The sequence below is a fragment of the Numida meleagris genome, chromosome 3 (genome assembly GCF_002078875.1).
Source record: "Numida meleagris isolate 19003 breed g44 Domestic line chromosome 3, NumMel1.0, whole genome shotgun sequence".
In the NCBI taxonomy this organism is placed as follows: Eukaryota; Metazoa; Chordata; class Aves; order Galliformes; family Numididae; genus Numida; species Numida meleagris.
The window spans coordinates 9,640,453-9,661,559 of NC_034411.1; the positions used below are offsets into that span (position 1 = coordinate 9,640,453).

Consider the following 21,107-nt stretch of genomic DNA (forward strand, 5'->3'; position numbering starts at 1 on the left):
TAGTCTGGTAGTGGCAGAGAAGAGAGAGCAGCCCCATATACCATGTACTTGATGACACTTCGCCAGAGGCTCCCAAACTCCTGCAGCGTGAGTTGTCCATTTGAATTGAGCTGTGCATTTAGTTAAGAATTGAGCTGTTAATGAGCTAAAGCCAACGATGCCTTCAGTGCCGAGGATGCTGCCCTCACGTAAAGGGAGCCTTAAGATGCAGCCTCTTCTGTTTGTTGCTTTGTGTTTAGAAAGCCAAGATCTTTTCTGGTCTCAGTTATGCTCAGAGTTAAATTTGCCTTTTCTGGCAGTTTGTGCAGCTGCTCATATCTATGCTCACAAACAACAAAAGGTTTCTATTTCTATGGCGTCTTTAACCACAAGGGTTCCTGTAGCAATCTCTGCAGCTGACACTCAGCCCCTGAGCACAGCAGCCGCTGAGGAGGAGCAGAATCTCATGCTCCAGCCCACACGTGCTCTTGTGCATGGGACAGCACGAGATCAGCTGTGGCTGGATACTTCTGGGAGAAGAGGCAGTGAAGGAGCCAAGAGCACACAGAGCTGATCCTGATGCCTGCTCTCAGAAGCCACGGTGATGCTGCAAGCAAGAAAACACTTCACCACAAGCTACATGAGCCCACAGGTGAAACCTGACTGAAAAAAGCTGCTATCATCTTTGCAGGCCAGGACAGGTCACACTGTATGTGGGCTGCATCCAGCCCAGAGAATGAAAATTCCACCTTGAATCAAAGTAGAGCAGTGGCTTTGTCAGCTGCTTGCACGTGCCATGCATTCACAGTGCCCGCTTAGCCTGGGGGCTGCTTTGGAAAGGGGGAAAAATCTCTTTTGCTTGCAAGATGCAGAAAGCTGGAAAGAGAGGGATTGCGTGGCGTTTTTATTCATTCCCTGGCAGTCTCTAAAGATCTGAAAATGTCTCAGAGTCATTCCAAGGCATGGAAGGAAAGAGATGGCGAGCTAGCAAGTGGGAGAAAACACACAAGGGAGGATTTATGTTTTCATCAAGGAGTCTTCTTGTTCTACGATGGCCAGCAATGTATTTCCAGTGTTGTTAACAGTAAAATGACTGTGGATCCATCTAAATAGGGAAAGCACATTGGGAAGGATGAATGGCCTGCCAGTCTCAGACACATGGCTGTGATTGGGCAGAGACAGTGATTTCCCTAACAGCAGCTCAGCTGGCAATGCTGGCAAGCGGTGAGAGCTGACATCAGGGGCAGCTGTGGCTGCATCAAGCTGTGCCTGGGGCCAGCATCTGAGGGTGAAGCTTAGCAAAGCCCTGGGCCCCACAGAGTGGAAAGTGAGAGCAAAGAATTGGTTGCTAGCAGAAGGTATGAACACAGAGACGCTCCCAGAGCCAGGGCATGCATAGCAAAGTCCTGCATATAGGCTGTAGCAGCTATTTACTGAGGAATATGGCTAATATTTACTTGCAGGTTCTCACACTGGGATGCTCAGCTCAGCCATAACTCAAGGCAAGGATGAGCAACACCAGGGAAGTTTATTGCTTTTGCTGAAAGGATACATCCATCAGAGCTAAAATGGCTCGACATGAATCAAAGCTGAACTCTCCTCCCAGGCTGGTCATTTCATCTGCAAGGATTGACAAAACGGATGGAATCAGCAAGAGTAAGCCCTGGATCCAAACCACCACTGGGGTGGAAAGACACCAGTCTGAAGGCTTGTGTAGTTACAGAGCCCCAGATCTAGCTCAGAGTTCTCTAACAGCAACAAGGGCCGAGGTCCACTGAAGGAGTCGGATCCATCTTGAACACCTCCACTATCTCTTTTCCTATTTGGTGCTCACAGGTAGCTGTTCTGCACCGTCCTTACCCACCTACCTACCCTGCTGGAAACAGAAGGCTCTTGGAATAAGGATCAGTGAAATGGCAGTGATGAGGAAGGCTGTCGATGTTGAATTGGTGAGTCTCAGAGCACGTTGAGCTCTGTGTATGATCATCTACTATTTTTGAGGTGGGCAGGTTAGGAAGGGTGGGAAATGCTGAACGCCAGCTTGAGGCCTCTGCAGAAGCCAAGGCAGAGCAGGAGGAAACTGGGGGTCAGTGAGAAGAGCAGGGAGCACAGCTCCCTGGGATACCTGCTGGAGCAGTCCAGCTGGGCACCCAATTCCCACTGAGACTGGTGGGCATGGAGCAGGAAGGAGGGCTCATGGGAACTGGGGGAGGAATCGGGGGGGCAGGATGGGGCAGTGTAGGCCTATAGAGCACAGGCTGTCCCAGTACTGAACTGGAAGGGGAAGGTGAAATTTAGCTGCCAAGCAGCATAGATTTTCCTTTTTTTTTTTTTTTTTTAAATGAAAATCACACTGTTATGCACGTAAAGAAACACTGGTTGAGACATTCTTCAAGATCCAGTAGTGCATTAAGCCATGCTGATAATTTGTGGAAGGACATAAAGATATTACTAAATCTAATTTACACTAGTCTAAGGATAGGGAAGCACCAAAGGCAAAAACCTTACCTTGCAGGATCATGTCATTAAGAAGTTGTTGCAGCTGCAAAGCATCAATAGCTGAGCCCTAATGCAGAATAAAGAGAGGTCTGTGAGAGCAGTGTTTTCTCCTGCCTCACTTTTGCCCCAAATATCTTTACTTATGCACCACATCAACTAAGAATGACCTCTATCAGATGCGTGACCGCACCTGCACAAGAGCACACCAAAGCCCTTCTTGCTGCTGGACTATTCTCCATCCTTCCCTGTGAGGGCCTGCAGGGGAGCCACAGGCTCCATTGCCACGGAGTGTTTTCAGCGGTGATGGGAACATTTGCTCCCTTCAGCCACATCCTCTTCACCAGCCCCTCAGCAGCTGCCTGCTTCTCTCTGAGCCTCCCAATCCATAAGCAAACCAGAATGCCTCCCTGCCTGAAATACCGCCAGGGCTTTCGGCAGGGCAGCCCCTGTTCATTTTCACCTCAGTGCATTGATACAACTATTAACTGCAAGAGATCCATTGTGCAAAAACTTCTGGCAGTGATATATTTTTTTTTTTGTTCTCCTAAGTCAAGCAGTTTTGTTATAATGGTTTATTAAGCCATTAAACGCATCTCCTGTGAATGCACACAGTTTGGCTCCAAAAAAGCAGGAATCAATTACTCAAACACTCACTGATGTCTGCTTTCCAGCTGCTGCAAAAGCAAATGGAAAATGATGCTGATGAGAGGAGGGAATACCCAAAGCTTTCTAATTGCTTTCCATACATAAACAAACCAAAGCCAAAAAATGTACACATGCAAGTCCATCACTAGCACAAACACAAATCTTCAGTCCTCCTCTGAAATATGGGGATAGCCTATCTCTCCCAGCTGAATGTCCTGTTATTCTGGGGGTTTTGGCAGGTAAATCAATACTATTTTCAGGGTGTCCACTTAACAATAAAGCTACATTTCCAAAAGAACATTTTTCTAAATGGGTCAGTATGACCACTGGAGATTAGCTTTCTTTTTGCAAGTCCCTGTGCCTTTTTTTTTTTTAAATATATATTATTTTTCAGCAAGATGCTTTAGACAGTGTACCTGCTCAGCATATTTTAGGAAGATAGCCTTGTATGAGCTGTCCTGTTTCTGTCTTGGTACATCCTGGATTGAAGAAAAAATGCATACACATAAATAATTCAGTTACAAAACAATTGGAAGCAGCAGTCTGAAGATCAAACAATGCTTTAGAGAGACCTAGAGAGTCAACAGAACAAGTTCAGTTTTAACATCCCTAAAGCAAAGAGGACTACGAGTAAGAAAGCTACTGCAGTGAAGGAAGAAGCATAGTTTGGGTGTTACCACTTAGCACAGCTGGAAAGGAGCAGCACAGGGCTTGAGGAAAACAACTTTAACATCTTGGGGTGGAATTCAGCAAGTCAATATATGAGAGTGTAAATATCAGGCTTGATCTTTATTGATGGCCCTCAGTTGAAAGCACTGGCTCAAGGCATGTGAAGATGCACCAGGAAGAGCATGAACCAGGAGAACAGAACAGGCGTCGGGTTTTCCCTTCTCTCTCACCCCCATGCAGGCTTGTCTGTATCTGAAGAACTGCAGCTCTCTATGGGTGGATACATCAGCCACTATGGAGAAATATCCTTAACTTCATAAAGTTTCCAAAAAATTTGAGCTTAAGCCCTAATACCTTCAGTTTTATGCGAGAGAATTCATACTTGCGAAGACCAACTGCCTGAATAAGATCAAAAATGGTGGGTACCATAAATTGTCAAAGTCAAAACACTGGCTAATGACAACAGCCAAGTAAACTGACAGCTTGTCAGTGGGTAGAGATAATAAGCCACCATTTACACTACCTCTCTAATGGGACTTAATTGCAGGCTGGCAAATGAACCACAAGGGAAGGACTCCATTTCCATTCTCTTGGAGCACCTTTGGCTTCACAGACCCACACTGAGTTTACATTGCTATAAATAACAGCCTGCTCAGTGGGCTGGGTTTTGCAAATGACCAGTGACACAGCAGCATGGACTGGACCAGGTCTGACAATGTACACAATTCACAGCAAGGAAGTCCAGCAATAGATCATAGGATCATAGAATTATTACATTTGGAAAAGACCTTTAAAATCATCTAGTCCAACCGTCAGCCCATCCCCACCAATACTGCCTGCTAACCATGTCCCTCAGTGCTACATCTCCATGGTTCTTGAACACCTCCAGGGATGGTGACTCCACCACCTCCCTGGGCAGCCTGTGCCAGTCAGTGCCTCATTGCTTTTGCTGAGAATAATTTTTTCTTAATATCCAATGGTAACTGGATGGTGACTGGGCTGGACTGGCTAAAACGTGGGTTGAACTTGAGGTGCACCCAGTTTTGAAGTGCAGTTTCCCTTATGGCTGTGAAGATGCCTAGGTGAAAATCTGAAGAAATCTGCCTTGTACCTTACCTCTATGAACTCCTGTTCTTTATAGGGTGCAAGCACGAAGAGAAGCCATTTCCATGCAGAGAGCATGTACAACTGCTCTCAGGTGTGAAGTCTTTCGAAAAACGGCTATATTGAGCTGTGAAGTTTAGATCATTTTCTCCCTCTCTCCTCCTCGGATGCATACCCATTTTACAGACATTGCAAGAATCAATTATCTTTGAAATGCTTTCCCCCCTGCTTATCACCACAAGTATCAGTATTAGTTTTCAAGGACTCTTACCATTGGCAGCATTGGGTTGAGCTGAGAGTTTGAGTTCCTAGAAAAGAGTTGAGTCACATCACTCTGGGAGAAAATGGGGCTTTCCAGAGCACTGTTCTGCAAACATGGCAGGAGGCAGGCAGCAACCAGTTTGTTTGCCTGGCCTATGGCCCAGCACTCATGCCTCTTGGCCTGCCCCAGCTCAGCCAATTCCATTGTGCTGGTCCCAGGCCTCCCTGTGCAACCAAATATGAGCACACCAAAGTATCTGCTCTGGGGCTCTTGCCTTCCCTCATCTGGGCCTGCTGGCAGCACCAAAGGAATGATAACTGGTCTCTGAGCATGTCAAGACTAATCTCCTCACACAGAAATCAGGGCTGCCCTGCCTTAAGCCACACAAAAATTTCACCCACTTGCTCTTTGTTTAGTTCAATAGTCAGGGATGAATATAGCATCCAGGCTGTTAAAAGGGAACACTGAGTTGGGGATCATTGTTCCTTCTGAGGCTCACTTAGTAGCAACATTTAACATTTGAGGTGTGCTTTTGGTAGAGAAATCAGGCAAGCCAGTTATCTGTGACACTTCTTAATCTTGTCTGGCCTCACAAAGAGGCACCAGTCCCCACACAATGACCATGGTGCCTGCCTAGTGCCCTCTGATTACATGGTGGTGATGCTGCCCTCTCCCTGGAACAAGCCTCTCAATGTTGTGAGTGCTGCAAGACCCACGGGAAGGGCATGCCCACACTTTGCCTAGCTTAGTAAGGTAAGGGTCACAAGCTCTCCCGGACAGAGCTATATCCAAGGGCTGAACCTTCTTGTGCATGAATCATCATGCTGAAGGCAGTTTAGCCCACAGCACAGACTTCTCATGTTTGTTTTGCATAACTAAGGAGTTGCCTTACTTGGTTCTGAGCCATTTTTACCAAAGGCCAAAACCTAGAAAACAACCTCGTTATTAAGATATGGACCTATGACACAAGAGCTGCAATCATCTACACTGTAAAACTTACTGAAGGAAAGACATTGCACGTCTGATGCCTAAAGGTTACTTGGTAATGCTGAGCACTGGGGTTTGCTCTTTAAATAAAGCACACCCAGATATTTGTATGCAAATGTAATAGAAGCTGCCTTTGCAGGAACTAGGGTACTGTTTTTCTACCACACTTGTCCTTCAAGGCCCCTCTCATACAGAGGGGAGCCCTACTGGCCTGTGTATTTGATGACTAGTTGAGGGGATCAAAGTCTTTCACTGCTTTTTGCTTCTTTGCCAATGAGCAGAATGGCACCTGATCCATGTGGGGTCCAGCTGGCACAACATACAGAACTGCATAATGGCTCTTAGGAAGAAGAAGCTCTCAGTCCTTCTTCTATTAAAGAGAGATTTCTCTGCAAGCTGGCAGGGCATATTCCACAATTACTGTGTATTTGTGCAGCTCTTTGTACCAAAGTTGGGAGCCTTGATGGCTACTGATGAGCTATTGCCCTGTTCTGCAATGGCCACCTATGCATCTGGCAGCGTACAAGCGATCCCCCTCAACATGATAATTAACCACATTTATAGAAGTACATTACAAGCAAATTGCTGCATCAGTTATCTTGACATTAAATTGTTAAATGCTGGCATACAGCAAATCTGGGGCCTGTATGGAGTACTTGTCATTATCTTACTCATTGTAGTCTTGATTCTTTACGAAAATTCGTAAGACAAATTCAAATTCTCGGTCCTCTGTTGTAGCAGGAATGACAGCATAAGTTCCTGGGCTCAAATTAAAGTAGCTGCTCACGTCTCGTGTAAGGGAGAAATACTGTTTCAGAACTTTGGAGTTCTCCTGAAAGAAAAACATAGCTGGTTATCTCACCTTCCATGTCAGGAAATAACAGTAAATCGGTAAGTGTACCCAGAACAGCCTTATGTTCCCACTGCTCTCTAAATCTACGCTGCATCTAACATAACCTTCCCAGGGGCATGGAAAGCTTGAATAGGAGACAGACTTTGTCCAAGCACACATCAATAATACAAAAAGTTGGAAGAAGTGGGGAAAAAAAATAAGAAAATATATTTAAGTGGATTTGAAGAGAACTTCAATTATCATTAAGAATGCTCATACTAAAACCTTCCTGAGATCCAGCATAACCCAGGGAGCTCACTAAGCATCTCACTCTGATGGCAATGCTTCTAGAATCACAACTCAAACCTTCCAGCAAGTGTCACGAGAAAACAGAACGTTCTGATCTTTCTTCTGTTATTTCAGTATGTTTGCTGAGATGAAACTAATATAATGCAACAGCTATTATTATGATGACATGTAAAGATAGCATAATAAAAAACCCTTACTAAACACATTCCCCCAAATACTTCAGCATGTATAAATTCCATTTAGAATGGTTGTACAGCGTGGCAGAGTTATTTATGAGCCATGCCTTTGGGAGAAAAATAGCATAAAACTGCTATTCTGGGAGAAAAAAAAAGAGATGACTACTGTTACAGAGGGCTGGGAGGTATGTAGACTGCCAAATATTATGGGTCAGATCTTGAGCAGATAGAAATGGGCAGCGCTGCGAAGAAATAAATGGCATAATCCTTTTTTACTTTTGTGTCTCATTCTACGTTCCTTCTGGTAAAAAGCAGAAGCAGATTAATATCTCAAAGAAGTCAAAACTGGTGTGAGATAAGAATCAGACTCTATACATTGCTCAGCTCTATCACACCACATTAAACTTCCCTCACAGCTATGTATTAGTTCTCCACATCTATACCTAATTAAAGGCTTCACAGAGCTATCAGATGTGTCCTTTCTGGTTTGCATCTTTGGCTGTGCTGCATTCCCCTCTCATCCTGCCAATGGATGATACCCTTTACTTCACAGTGACAATATGATGCGTCTCAAATGATACCAAACAATGAATAATGCTGATGATGAATAGAATGAACCACATGAATCTTAGGAATTGCACTCTCCTTCTGAAAAGACCCCCCTCTTAAGTTTTTTATACAAAGATGCCACTTCTGACTACTCTCAGGCACTGGGAAATAAACTGAGGGAGCAGCACCACTCTGGTTATCTTCCCTTCATTACCAAGGTGACCCACAGAAATCCTATTGCCCCGGTGATCAGCTGTTCTGACTTTGCCCTTCAGCTCCTGCATGGGAGCCCCTTGGAGCCAAAGTCAACTTGAGCCTGAGGTGAGCTGTGGGCTGACACCTCACAGAGGTCACATCACCCAGAAGTGACACACTCATCAAATTTCATCCAACCTTGGGAGCAAAACAAAACGAAAACAACTTAGCATCCACTGGAGGGGAGGAAAGATGAAAAGCAAAGCAAGTTTTAAATACAAAACAAGAACAGACCAAACCTTTTGCCGGGTCTAATTCCTGACTAAACAAAAACCTCTCTCCAATGGACTCTCGAACTATGCCATGACAACCCACCGAAGGTCCTTTTTATCAGAATGAGTGACTAATCAAGATGGGCACGCATCATACCAGTGCGTGCAGGGACCTCCATGTCTGGTGACTGCTGGGGGACAGCTGGTGAGGGTGCTGGAAGGAGTGGGTTTCCCATTTACCAGGAGCAGCAGCTCTAGTGGAGCAGCATGGCTGGTCTCTTGGCACCCTGAGGGCTGACATATGCACCACACACAGGATTTCCTTGATTACAGACAGTGAGTTCTAGCCACTGTGTAAATTGTCTTTTTTTTTTTTTTCTTACATCTTTTATTTCTCATCAGATATCAGACACTGTTTTTATGAGCAACCAGGTCACAGTCTGGCAACCTGTTCCAGTGTCTCACCACCCTCACAGTAAAGAATTTCTTCCTGATATCTAGTCTAAATCTACCCTCTTCCAGTTTAAAGCCACTTCCCCTTGTCCTGTTGCAACATGCCCTTATAAAAAGTCTCTTCTAAGCTTTCTTGTAGGCCCCCTTCAGGTACTGGAAGGCCACTGTAAGGTTCCCCCGGCGCCTTCTCTTCTCCAGGCTGAAGAGCCCCAGCTCTCTCAACCTGTCCTCATAGGGGAGGTGCTCCAGCCCTCTCATCATCTTGGTGGCCCTGTTCTGGACTCACTCCAACAACTCCACGTCCTTCTTGTGTTGGGTCTATCTTAATATAGAAGACATCCAGAAATTTACTCCTAATAAGTTGATCTCCAAAAGACAGTCCAAAAGACTTAATTAAGTCCTTCACTTATGTGTGCAGGTATAACAAGCCACATAGCAAACAACAGTGCCTACATAATATTTAATTGTGCTTACCATGGTGATAAAAAAGCCGATCTTCAATTTTTGTGCATCCTGCGCACCCTCCGCATTTTTTTGTATGAGTGAAATGACCACATTGTAGGATTTGGGATCATAATTTGTCACTTTGAAGAAATACTGAGGGTTCTTTGAAACTGCACCTGCTGAGGAAGTGTTATTAGATTAGTAATAGCCACTCAAATATCCCAGTAGTAGCCTCTTGTGTTAGATCTTCCTTACAAAGACTCAGAAGAAGAGGTAATTACTTCTCCAAAACGCTTTTGATGCAACAAAGCACTGCAGTCCCTACCTTATTAGTAAGAGTTGAGGAATCTGGAGTTAAACTAATTGCCCATTAATCATTTTAGAAATCTCTGGCAAAGTCATAAATGTCAGGCAGATTTCTCACCCACCCACCTGTTTCACCTACATGGCACACTTTCCCCAAGCAAGAAAGCAGTGATTTTCAATCCCCTGGCTGACCCGGTGGCTGAGCTGAAAAGTACTGTGTCTTGGAGATCATAAGCACATAAATGAAAAACACAAAATGATCCAAAGATGTCTTCCTCTTCCTTCCTGTTACCGTTTGTGATGAAGAAGACAGTGCTGAGGACCAGAACAAAAAGGCCAAAGGTTTAGTTAACAAGAAGCATCCCTGACAAGAAGTTAAATGCTGGAACTGGAGGAAAAGGTCTGAGATGTCAGCATCTACTTAAGTCAGTCTAGACTTGAAGCCGTGTAGTTGGGTGGCCTTGAAAGCTTCTCCAGACTGGTCCTCAGCCTCTCCTCACAGCCCATGCCTTCCAGCCCCGTTCCCAGCTTTGTTGCACTCCTCTGGGCTCTTTCAAGGACCTTAACATCCATTCTGTGCTATAGACCCCAGAACTGCACACGGTATTCAAAGTAAGGCCACAACAGCATGAAACATAGGAGGAGAATCACCTCTTTTGATCAGATGGTTATGCTGTGTTTCAGGCACTCCAGTAAAATACATGGTCTTATCTGGCCAAAGGACTTTCGATCTTTGAGAACTGAGCTTTGTAGCACAATTCTTTCATTTCATATCCATTTAATTTCAGAGTACCTCTTGCCCTGGGGAACCAGTCACGTATTTGCCAGACCAGACTTTCTGATGAGGTCCCCTGTAGCACCTACTTCAACAGGCTGAAAGAACATAGACAAGCACATTTTGATCTAGACAGCCTAGGATCTCTAAATCACAAGCGCTCTACCTTTTATTTTATTTTTTTTAAAACTCAGCAGCCAGTGCTGCTTCTTTCTTTCTATCCGTTTCTCTAGCTGATAGGCTCTGTAATGGGAAAGAGCAGGCATTAACAACTACCAATCAGTATTTCTGCTAATTGGCGCTCGTAGTGTATGTTTCAGCGTAAGCACTGGTGTAGAGGAGGAGAGGACTGGGTGACTGCAGGGAGCATTTATTACCGGAAGACCAGTTGTTCCTGCCAGCAGTGAGCAGTGGGTTCCACAGGCTGATGTGTCTGTCCACGGACCATGCTGTGTAGTGCTGATCTCCGAAGTCTAGAAACGTTGGGGTGCTGTTACATATACACAGCCAGGAAAACTGCTCCCGAAAGCTTTCACAGGACATCCTGCAAAGGAGAAACCTGCACCTTTCAGTCTGTCAGATATTCCTGTTCAGCCCCCCACTGTCTTCAAAACAGGGTTACAGAGCAGCACTACAGGGTGCAGACAAGCTGGCTGACACTTTGCAGCAGAAGTTAGATCTTACTGCATTTGGGCTGCCCTAAATACACGTAGAGCCCCAGTGAAATTAAAGGGCACCTTCAGCGATGCCTTGATGGAGTCCTGCTATCTCCAGCACATTCCTGCCATGGTGTCTTGCACTGTCCCTTTGTGGTGTCCTGTCTGCCTTCCATGCTTTGCTCAAACCCGCAATGTCCATCCCAGACTAGCTTGCTGTTCCCATCTTCCTCAAAGCCTCACAGGGCAAGCGTGCACTTTTTGAAGAACAATAGCTTTTATAAAGTGTGGCTAATCCATGGCCAACTGGATCTGAGAGTAACCAGAGGCTGTGAAAAGCCACAAGCACCTGCAGAGCAGTCAGGTGCATATCCCTGAGACCTCAGCCACCTATTCCTCTGAGCAATCTGAAGTTCAAGCTGGTCGCTTAGAGAGTGACAAAATCACTAGGTCTCACCGAGCTGGATTTTCACTACTACTACTTCTTTTTCTTCCCATCAGCTTGTTGCATAATATTGGCCAGTTTCACTTCTCCAAGCCTTGTTTTCTCTGATACCATCGCAGCAGCATCCAGTTTGCTGTTTGCCCACAACTAACACGGGAGTGCTTTGAACCATCACTAAGAGCAGAGAAAACAAATGCCCAAATGGCCCGTCTTTTATAATGAACACAAAGAGAAAACCTGATGGACAAAAGGATCAATTGGGAAATACCAGAATTCTCCATCATTTTTTCTTCTGTAGAGCTCTTCCTTGATTTCAGGCTCAACTTGGTCCCACTCTGGAGAGCTGCAAACAGGAACAAACAGCTGTGAGAGGTACAAATTTCCATCTTTCCAGCCAGTCTATTTCTCTACCCAGCCCGTCAAGTTGAGAGGGATCAAGAGGGGTAAGGAAACTGCACGCTGGGAACAGAATTGTGTTAATGCCCTCATAACTAAGACCAGCAAATAGGGCACCTTCGCTGTGCCTAGCCCCAAGGTACCCATCCTGGAATGGGAAATCCTGCCTCTGTCCTCACACTGGTGAGGTTAGTGAAGTACTAAGGCTTAATGCTTCTAAGTGCTGATATCACATCACTGTGCAGAGGGCACATTAGCCAGTCGGATGTGTTGTTTCTAAGCAGCACGTTTATAATTAAGCGATGATTGTACTTTCTATTGAATGCAAGATAAACATAATCAATAACTCAATCTACGCAGCTTACCCACTGGGAAAAATGCACACAGTGACAAAAACGTATTCCTGAGCTAGGCTTAGTGATGAGTATGTATGAAAACAATGCTTCTTGAGTTTTCCCTCAGCTGGATTTCTGTGTGTGGTGGCTTTGCAACTGGAATCAGGGCTTACAGTAAATTGATTTTGAAGTGTCTGTTTCATTATAATGGGTGTGAGGTCGAGGCACTTTTTTAATAAGCCTATACAAGAGTGATTCGCTTAGGAGATGAGAGTTTTGAGGCCATACCCATCACTCCAGGGCCCCTTCCACTCCCCATGGCCCCATGGATTCCAGACTCTGATGATATGTTCCCAGTAGTTCTTGAATCGTATCTGTAAAGAGGGAAAAACAAAACAAAACAACACAACCCTCAGTCACAGCTTTTCACAAACATGATATTCAGTGATAACATGGGAAATAAAACGCATCTTCTGTACTATGGAAGCCTGGTTTAACTGCAGCTAAAAAGCAGTGCCTTTTGCTGCTTGTAAAGGAGCGATGACGGAGATGTCCTTGCTTTCCCAAGGACAGCAAATAGCAGAAAGTCGACACAGATGTGGCAGCCTTCCTGCCATGCCACAACCTCAACAGCTCTGGGAAAGTCCAGTGTCAAGTTCTGCACATCTAAGACTGAGTCCTAGCAAAGATAGAGACTCTGGGAGAGGAGGCCACCTGACCGCACCGTGCAAATGCTGATAGCCAGCATGGAGAGGTGATGATAAACAAAACCTGTCCCTCTGTTTCTACAGTATCGTGGTTTCCACCAGCTGGATTTCTGGAGCTTTCCTCTTGCTGTCACTGTTTTAAGACAGAAGAAACACCCTTTCCCAGTGAGAGTGAAACGGCAGACGTGGAAAGGAGAAGCGTACTTTTGCTTCTGGCTCTCCTTACACACACAGACAGTGCTGGAAAAAAAAAATGCCATGACAGTCTCTTCCCATATGCAAAGATGTAAACAGCCTAGGCAGCCTCCTGAACATTCCCCTGCAGCGCACGGGATGCCTTGACACTACTGTAAGGCGAGAGCTACACTTCCTCCTTCCTGCACAAGTCATGAGCAGCAGGAAGCTAAAAGAGACTGCTCCTTTCTCCAACACGATTTGGGACCCTTCCAGTCCCAACCTGGGGAGAGCCAGTCTGAACCTTCTCATCAGGAAGAATTATAGGATTCCAGTATCCTCGCTCTTCCCATTGCGCTAGAACCTCTGTTATCTCCCAGAATTTTTCAGACATCCCTCCTAATGGTGAAGCTAATTAAAACTACTCTGAATGGAACAGCAGTGTGGCTGCCTTTCACATCCCTGTGGTGGACAACCAGGATGAGACCACTAGGCAGGAACAACTCCGCAGTCTTACCTTCACAGCTCCTGTAACAGTGTAGGCATGACCTTGTACAATCCCATTCCTTAATACTCTGTTTCTCATCTGCAAAAGGGTGAAAGTGCAACTTTTAGCTCTCTACCACATTGCAAAGGAATGGTCATTAAGCCCCAGAACTGGCATGGGTGAAAGAGAGACTCAGTTTTAATTTCAGTATCAGTATCAGCAGTATCACAGATGTGCTGGCTCCAGGGAAATGTGACTGTAACTATGAGCAGTTCAGTAAATTGAACAGAAGTACATGTCTTCCCAGAGTTGAAAATTTTTAATGGTAGAGAGTTGGTGCAAGTAAAGTATGACCTGGCTTGGGCTGCTGAGAGGATGAGAGCCCCAGCATTTCACTACAGCCCAGTATTACGCATCTGACCTGAGAGGTTTGTCCTTCATTGGTTTGCAACAGCCAAACTTTCTGTCCTGACAAACCAGGCAATACAGAAGCAATGGAATATGCCTTGCAGTTTTCCTTGACATGCTGTATAAACCCTTGTCAAGTCTTTTAATGAAGTACTTAACACATCACAAAATCTTTTCCAGCTTCCCAGCATTAATATCAGTAGCCTGCAAATCACAGTATGATAACAGTGTCCCCTTACAGGAGACAGGCACATTTTAGCTTTGCTAGAATCAGTTGCAAAGCTATGAGACCAAAATCAGCCACGCTGCAGGAAGATACCACTCTGTCACAGTGGAATTAGACAGGGGACACACACAGCTCAGAGACAGCTGTGTAATTGAGTCTATCAAGGTCAAAATGGGAAGAAAGCCCCTCAGAGAGGGCTGTGCAACTTCCCTGCACCCACATCTGTTATCCACATCTGCATTTGAACCACCTACATCTACCTAAAAGCCTTCACATTCTGCATTGCATAACCTTATTTACTTTCTGCTGCCAAGGCCTCACCAGGCATCCATGAGCTGTGACCATGACACAGAGTGATTATGGATGTCCTTTATTCACTTAAAAGAGTAAACTTGATGCAAACATAACAAAGAAAAGGTGTGCTTCTGGCCTTGTGACTTACCCGGCTGGAGGTGCTACATCCCATCAGACACTGAGATTTGCTAGCAGCTTTCAGGATGTCCTCCAGATCAGGAGGGGGGTCCTTTAATGAGAACTGCAATTGGACTCCACCTGTGAAGTCTACTAAAGCATCAGAAATGTAGCCCCCGTGCAAGTTCTGGTAGGAGCCTTGCAGCCTGAAAACAGAAAAATAATTAGTAGTCCTTACACCATGGTTTTAATAAACAATCTACAGTGACAGCTTCTGAAATGGATGCAGGCATTGAGATGGTGAAAATGGGAGAGCCAGAGACATTAGGGCCAGATAATGAGGTCAGGTAATAAAAGGAAACATGACTGAAATAAATGCCCTGGCAAACACATGTCCTCGGGATGAATGAGGCAGAGGAACTTCTTCCAGAGTATCCACCCAGATCTGAAGCACCTGTCTAGAGTCGTTATGGATAGTGGGAAATACATAAGGTGCATCTCGTGCCAATAGACATGCTTCAGGATGAGATTCAGCTCATCTCCCTGAAGTATTCAGTTTCTTTCTTCTGAACCAGAAGGGAGCCAGACTTGACTGGTTCAAATGGATGTTTCAGCTAAATGAAGGTGAGCTGTTAGTTCCTGTGTAACACTTTGTCAAGGCTCTTCACAAGAGCAACAAGAATTCCTTTCACAATTGGAAAATAGCAAGAAGTTATTTCCTCGTATTCCCAATGCAAGACAGGAAAAAGTTTTCAGCACCGTTCCCAGATCACTCTGCTAGAGTGCAATAGGGCAATAATTTAATGTTGTCAACACAGTTCCTCTCTCTTTATCGTGTGCTTTTTATAGAGGCAGCAAATAAGCCGGAACACATTGTACTTAGAAGAGGTAGATCATGCTGTTAAACCTCACTATGCACACTGTATTTAATGCATATAATCAAATGAAGTCTGGCTAACTGTATTGTGAAGAATTGTCCTTGTCCTCCATAGATGAAAAGAATTAGTCACGGGCACTGGGGAGGAACTTCTCAAGTGGGAATCTCATAAAGAGCATCTCCTGCAAATTTAATTTAGTAGAGGCTTGGTTTGCTTTGCTTTGTAAATAAAATCTTATGCAGCAAACTGGTACCAGCTCCTGAGTCAACGTTTCTGAAATACTTCAGGGCAAAAAGGAATCCTGAGTTACTCAGATGCTGCTTTAGCATTTGCTGATTCTCAGTCAGATTTGCCAAAATAATTAGCTCTCATTACCATTTTGCCCTTTACAACAGTTTGTTCTAGGGCGTGTCTGCCAAGCCCCAGCCCTTCAGACTTCCCTCTAGCATGGGAATTTCTCTTTAGAATATTTAACAATAGGCAGTGTTACCGATGCTAAAGGAAAACATTCTGATCTCATCGTCTCCACCCAATGTCTGCATGGTCTCTTGGTGACTACAAACAGAGGTAATCCCCGCACAGAGGGGAAGCCCAGCCCCTTTGTGTAACCAGTCACTACTTTCTTCATTTTACTTCTCAGACACTAAAATCCTGGAGCTGGACAGAGTACATTTAGGTCCTCAGCATGAGACCTATATCTCCAGGTTATATTGACCCTGTGCTCGCAGGCAGTCAGTTTCTTACCTAAGCATAGCACAACATGTGCAGCTGTGAGCCTGAATTCCTCCTGGTGTGATCTCTGTAAAGCAGAGGGTGAAGCCACCCATAAACAGCACTCAGCACGGGGTGGGAGAACACACTTACTTGGCATATGCTTTTTCCAGCAATGATGGCCAGAATTCATTTGATGTTCGAGGGTGTACAGACAGGTAATTCCCATTTAGGAAAGGCAGTCGGTCGTCTATCACTACATCCACCCAGTCTCCAAATTGCCAGAACTTGGTGGGGGGGGGGGGAGAAAAAAGAAGAGCAATTTTTAAGAGCTTGTATTCATGCCGAGCAACTGTTTCTCGACGCTGCATAGGAATGAATCTGGAGTGTGGATATGTGCAAGTTCTCACCCAAACTACTTCAGGCTATCGGTCTAACTTGTTAACTGAGCTACCAAGAGGCTGTATTTCCATTTCTCATTTGGAAACATAAACAGCCCTGTGATCAGTGGGAGGAGAGATTCAAAATGAGAGATACACTAATATTATTGGGTGACAGCAAGGGCTTCAGTTGATAAAGAACAATCAAGCAGACAGTTTGGTGAGCCTCACACCTCAGCTGCACTTGGATTTTGCCCCACAGCGCAGGTCTGGCCAGAGGGCCTCTGTCAAGATCAAGTGTCTAGATTTTCCTTTCTCCGTGTTTCAATTAAGACTCTGATATTCGCTGTCATGGAAAGGGACAGGGTAGTGACTAAAGATTGTTTTGAGGCGTTATCCATCTCCTTGATAGGTGAGGAGGATGCAGGTAGTGAGTGGACAGAGCAGATGTTTCCAGCTGATGGAACCTTTTAATGGAGAAGGCGGAAAGGAGATCCGTGGGGACGGCCTAAAGGAGCCACTTCCAGAGTCATTAGCAGATTAATGTACCTTAGCATGATTCACAATCACAAGAGGCCAAGTTCGTATTTGCAGTAATGCTAAGGACTCCAGTGGAAGTATGCCAGTGACAGATTTAGTCTGTCATGATTTTATTTCATCAGCTTTGGCCAATGAAAAACCTCCAAGTAAGCTGTTCTGTTAGAAAAGGACAAGACCAGATCAGGTCAGATCCTCCTGCTTTAAGTTGATGCACTCTGCCATAAGCCCCTGTAGTCCCTGAGAAACACTCAGTTCAGTGCTGAGCTATTCCTTGCTCACATGTGGCAGACCCTGCCTCAGAGGTGTTTTTCTGTAGTAGAAAAAGGGATTTTTGTAAAAACGCAAGACTAACTTAATCCAGGTAGGTCCTTTAAGTTTTTGGAGGTTACATGGAGTCTAACGTCCCAATTGCACAATCTGTGTAGCTCTTTAAGTACTCCTGGTGAAATAACGTCATGGAATTATTCTCTAGACAAAAAATGTTATTCATCTTAACTACTGCTGATGAAGCGCTTAACACCCTTAATTCTTGCTGATTAGCAGCCAGCGTTCTGGAGGAAGCCTGGAGCAGCCCCTTGCATTGCTGAGAGGCAATGTGCTCCAGATCCAGAAAGGAAAATACTATGCTAATATAAAAACTGTAGCTTATATGATTTGTCTTGAGATTCTTCACTGAACTGAGGACTGGTGGCTTAGCCTGTGGATGGCAGTAAAATATCTTTGATGGAGTAATTGAAAGACATTGCCGAGAAGTCATTTCCATTCCGAGTAGCTTTCTCAGGGGTTTATTACTTGAGGAAAGCCAGGCACAGTTGCATTGATTTGCAGATGAGATGACAGGAAAAACATTTTCAAATACCGTAAGGTATTTATATTGCTTAAGATTTAAGGATTGTTCCTAACTAATCCTTTCAGAGCTCTCATGAGAGAAAATTTAGCTTGCATCTTCTTAATGTGTTTTAAGTGGCCTAGCATCCCTTCAGCTGGGTTGTCTCATGCAGTGCACCTCTGCATGTTGGAAAAGGGCCAAGACAGAAACATCTGGTATTCAGAGGAGCAAAGGAACGGAAATGTAGCCTGCCTGTGAGATAATCTTCCACCTGCTGCTCCATGAGAGCTCCAGAGGGTAAAAGAAATGCCACTGCCAGAGCTCTCTGTATATAACAAAACAGACTTCTGAAAAAAGGAGCGTGATGAGTGGCCAAGTAATACACTGATTCTTTCTACCTCCCATTTAGCTTCCAGAGCTTAATGGTGCGACAAATGCTTCTAATCCCATAAGATATTTCATTGACTCAAATACAAGCAAGCAGGGCCTGACAGTCACTCACATCTCCCTGTCACTCACCTGAGAGATTCAGAGGATATCAAGAGTTGGTAGAAAGTGAAATTTACTACAGAACTTTGCTCCTCTCTCTGAATCAAATCTCCGTCCCTCTGACCTGTCCCCCAGGATTTGTAATTTCATTAAATTCCACCCAGCTAGTAGGGCAAGTTGAAGTATATTGGAAAACAGAAAATGAGTCCAAGTAGATAAAAATCATATGTGCACTGTCAGTCACAACAAGATGTCCAAATCAAAGCAGAAACCAGAATGTCACCTAGAATATCTATGTACACAGATCTATCCAAACAACTGGTATCTGTACCTCTGGAGTCAGGTACAAGCCATAACTTTCAGAAAAAGAGCTTCAAATTCCCTTTGATTTGTTTGATTGCACCACCTGGAGAAGGAGGACCCATTAGAAAATTTGGGATTTACTGCAGAGTTCTTAATTGGTTCTCAGAACAGAAGCATTTAAGGATACTGAGATGTTCGTATCCCTAAATAATCCAACCAGCCAAGCCCGAGCAGTACAAATATGGCAGATTACATACCCGAAAATGGAAAATCCCAGCATAATCACTCTGGAATCCTTGGTCCTTTGGTAAAACATTTTCCAAAAATCGCTTCTGCATTGTCAGGGAGCCCAGGGCAGCCAGCATCCAGCAGTCACCTCGAGGAAGGGAAGAATCCAGTACATTCAGTAAGTTACTCACTGTTGTGGACTGTAACTAACTCCTTAGAAGAACAGACTTAGACATCTAAGAAGCAGCTTATTAAAAGAAGCCAGCATTCTTCTGTCTTCCTTCTCTCCTTCAAAAACAGCGCAACACAACCCAGCATTCACCAGCAATGTCCCATGGGAGCCCTGATGCCATGTAGCCATCCTTGGCTACTTTCATACTCCTCTTTTGTGGTCATGTTGAGATCTGCAGTCTAGAAAGTGGCTTAGAAAATCTTCCAACTTCCCAGTGGAGTGAGAAATGGGAAGACAATTCTTACAGTATGGGAGCAGAGCTGCTCCCAAAGATAAACATGATTATGAGCTGGGAGAAAAAGATGGAACTGACAGCAGATGAGACACGTATCTGGCTGACTGTTGTAGAAGATGGACAGAATTACCACAGGAAAAGAAAACAACGCAAATCAATAAGAGTGACCAGATGGAGATGTTAGGATGAAATACGTATCAGAGCTCTACCTACTCACCCAATAACTGTACTTGACCCTTGAATTCAAAGTTTCTGCCTGTTCTCATTTGGATCTTGTCCTCATATGTAGAGGGCAGGTGCCATGTATACTAAAGCAGCAGCTACTGCATTTGGGAATCCTGTTAGGTATCTCCAATAAATTGTGTGAGGACTTGCAGCAGTCTGGAGTGAACTGTATTAACTGTTCACTGAAGTTACCACGATTCATGCCCTTCCACCAAGAACTCAGAATATCACAAAGCAAGCACACGTTCTCGCTCTCTGCCAATCTTTTCCAAAGCAGGAATAAACTTACCTATTTCTCCTTGAATAATATCAAATCTGCTAACTCCATCCATTATCAAACAGGGGTTTCTCAGAAGCTCCTGAAAGAAAGAAAATGCCAAGAGAAGTGTGGGTGCCCAGCCTTGCCAGCCACAAGCTTCTGCCCCTTTCCAAGCCCATTATCGGCTTTTCATTTGGGTTTGTCTAATGCTACAAATATCTTTCTGAGGGCTCTGTGCCCAGCTGCCAAACCATGCAGTTTTCATGGAACTGGATTCCTAGTGAGGTGGTGAATGCCCCATGGCTGTCAGAGATCAAGAGGCATTTGGATAATGTCCTCATTAATGTGCTTTAACTTTTGGTTAGCCCTGAGGTGGTCAGGCAGCTGGACCTAATGACTTCTGTACATCCCTTCCAACTGAACTATTCTTCTATTCTAGCCTACTCTGTATTTATGATGAGAGCAGCACTTCAGAAATCTAGCCTTTCTCAAGCAGAAGGAAAGGAAGTCTCCAATTAGCTCCTCTTTCTTCCAAGGAAATACAGTGGTCATAAAACATCAGGAACTATTGTCTAGTGTTGCAAAACATAACTATGTGCCTAGTTACTTTGCACATTGATATGCAGACTTTACAATTCCCTAGCACTCAAATTGCATGATAAATACAGATACTAGATTTATATTTCTAGAAAGATTGCTGTGTTTCATGAAAAACTATTATGAGGCCTTGTAGCATTTTCCCCAGGACTCTTCCTTTTCAGTGTTGTGCAATTTGGTATATACCTGTATAAATGAACATTGCATAGAAACTGCTTAACACAGGCTTCAACTAATTTAGCTACTTAAGACCAAAGGCTGATGAGCTCTTACCCATCTACAAATAAGGAAGGCTACAGAGCCAGCTCCAACTGGAAAATGAGAAACTAAGAAAGACTATATTTGACAGACTGCAACCATCAGCAGATCATACAGCCCTGAAGACAAGAGAAAACAGCTCACCTAGAGGCAATGAATGGAACCAATCCAGAGCAGACAGACTTCCAACTATTGGCACTATTGGACTGCCAGGTGAGGGGTTAGGAATGTAGAGTGTAAGG

The 21,107-nt window shown here is 44.5% G+C and overlaps 1 protein-coding gene across 2 annotated transcripts in view; it reads right to left on the bottom strand.

Moving 5' to 3' along the window:
* The window catches only part of LOC110395403 (calpain-13-like), a 34,190-nt gene that overhangs the window by 9,609 nt on the left and 3,474 nt on the right, over positions 1–21,107 (bottom strand). For both annotated transcript variants that reach the window (XM_021389736.1, XM_021389735.1), the window contains exons 2-16: positions 20,041–20,110; positions 19,089–19,207; positions 16,444–16,577; positions 14,733–14,907; positions 13,687–13,755; positions 12,577–12,662; positions 11,826–11,900; positions 10,834–11,000; positions 9,406–9,554; positions 6,817–6,977; positions 5,168–5,204; positions 3,540–3,602; positions 2,488–2,545; positions 1,532–1,599; positions 42–110 (exon numbers count right to left, since the gene is read on the bottom strand). In XM_021389736.1, coding sequence (XP_021245411.1) covers positions 42–110; positions 1,532–1,599; positions 2,488–2,545; positions 3,540–3,602; positions 5,168–5,204; positions 6,817–6,977; positions 9,406–9,554; positions 10,834–11,000; positions 11,826–11,900; positions 12,577–12,662; positions 13,687–13,755; positions 14,733–14,907; positions 16,444–16,577; positions 19,089–19,207; positions 20,041–20,110 — 1,500 coding nt within the window. The remainder of the gene's footprint in view (positions 1–41; positions 111–1,531; positions 1,600–2,487; positions 2,546–3,539; positions 3,603–5,167; positions 5,205–6,816; positions 6,978–9,405; positions 9,555–10,833; positions 11,001–11,825; positions 11,901–12,576; positions 12,663–13,686; positions 13,756–14,732; positions 14,908–16,443; positions 16,578–19,088; positions 19,208–20,040; positions 20,111–21,107) is intronic.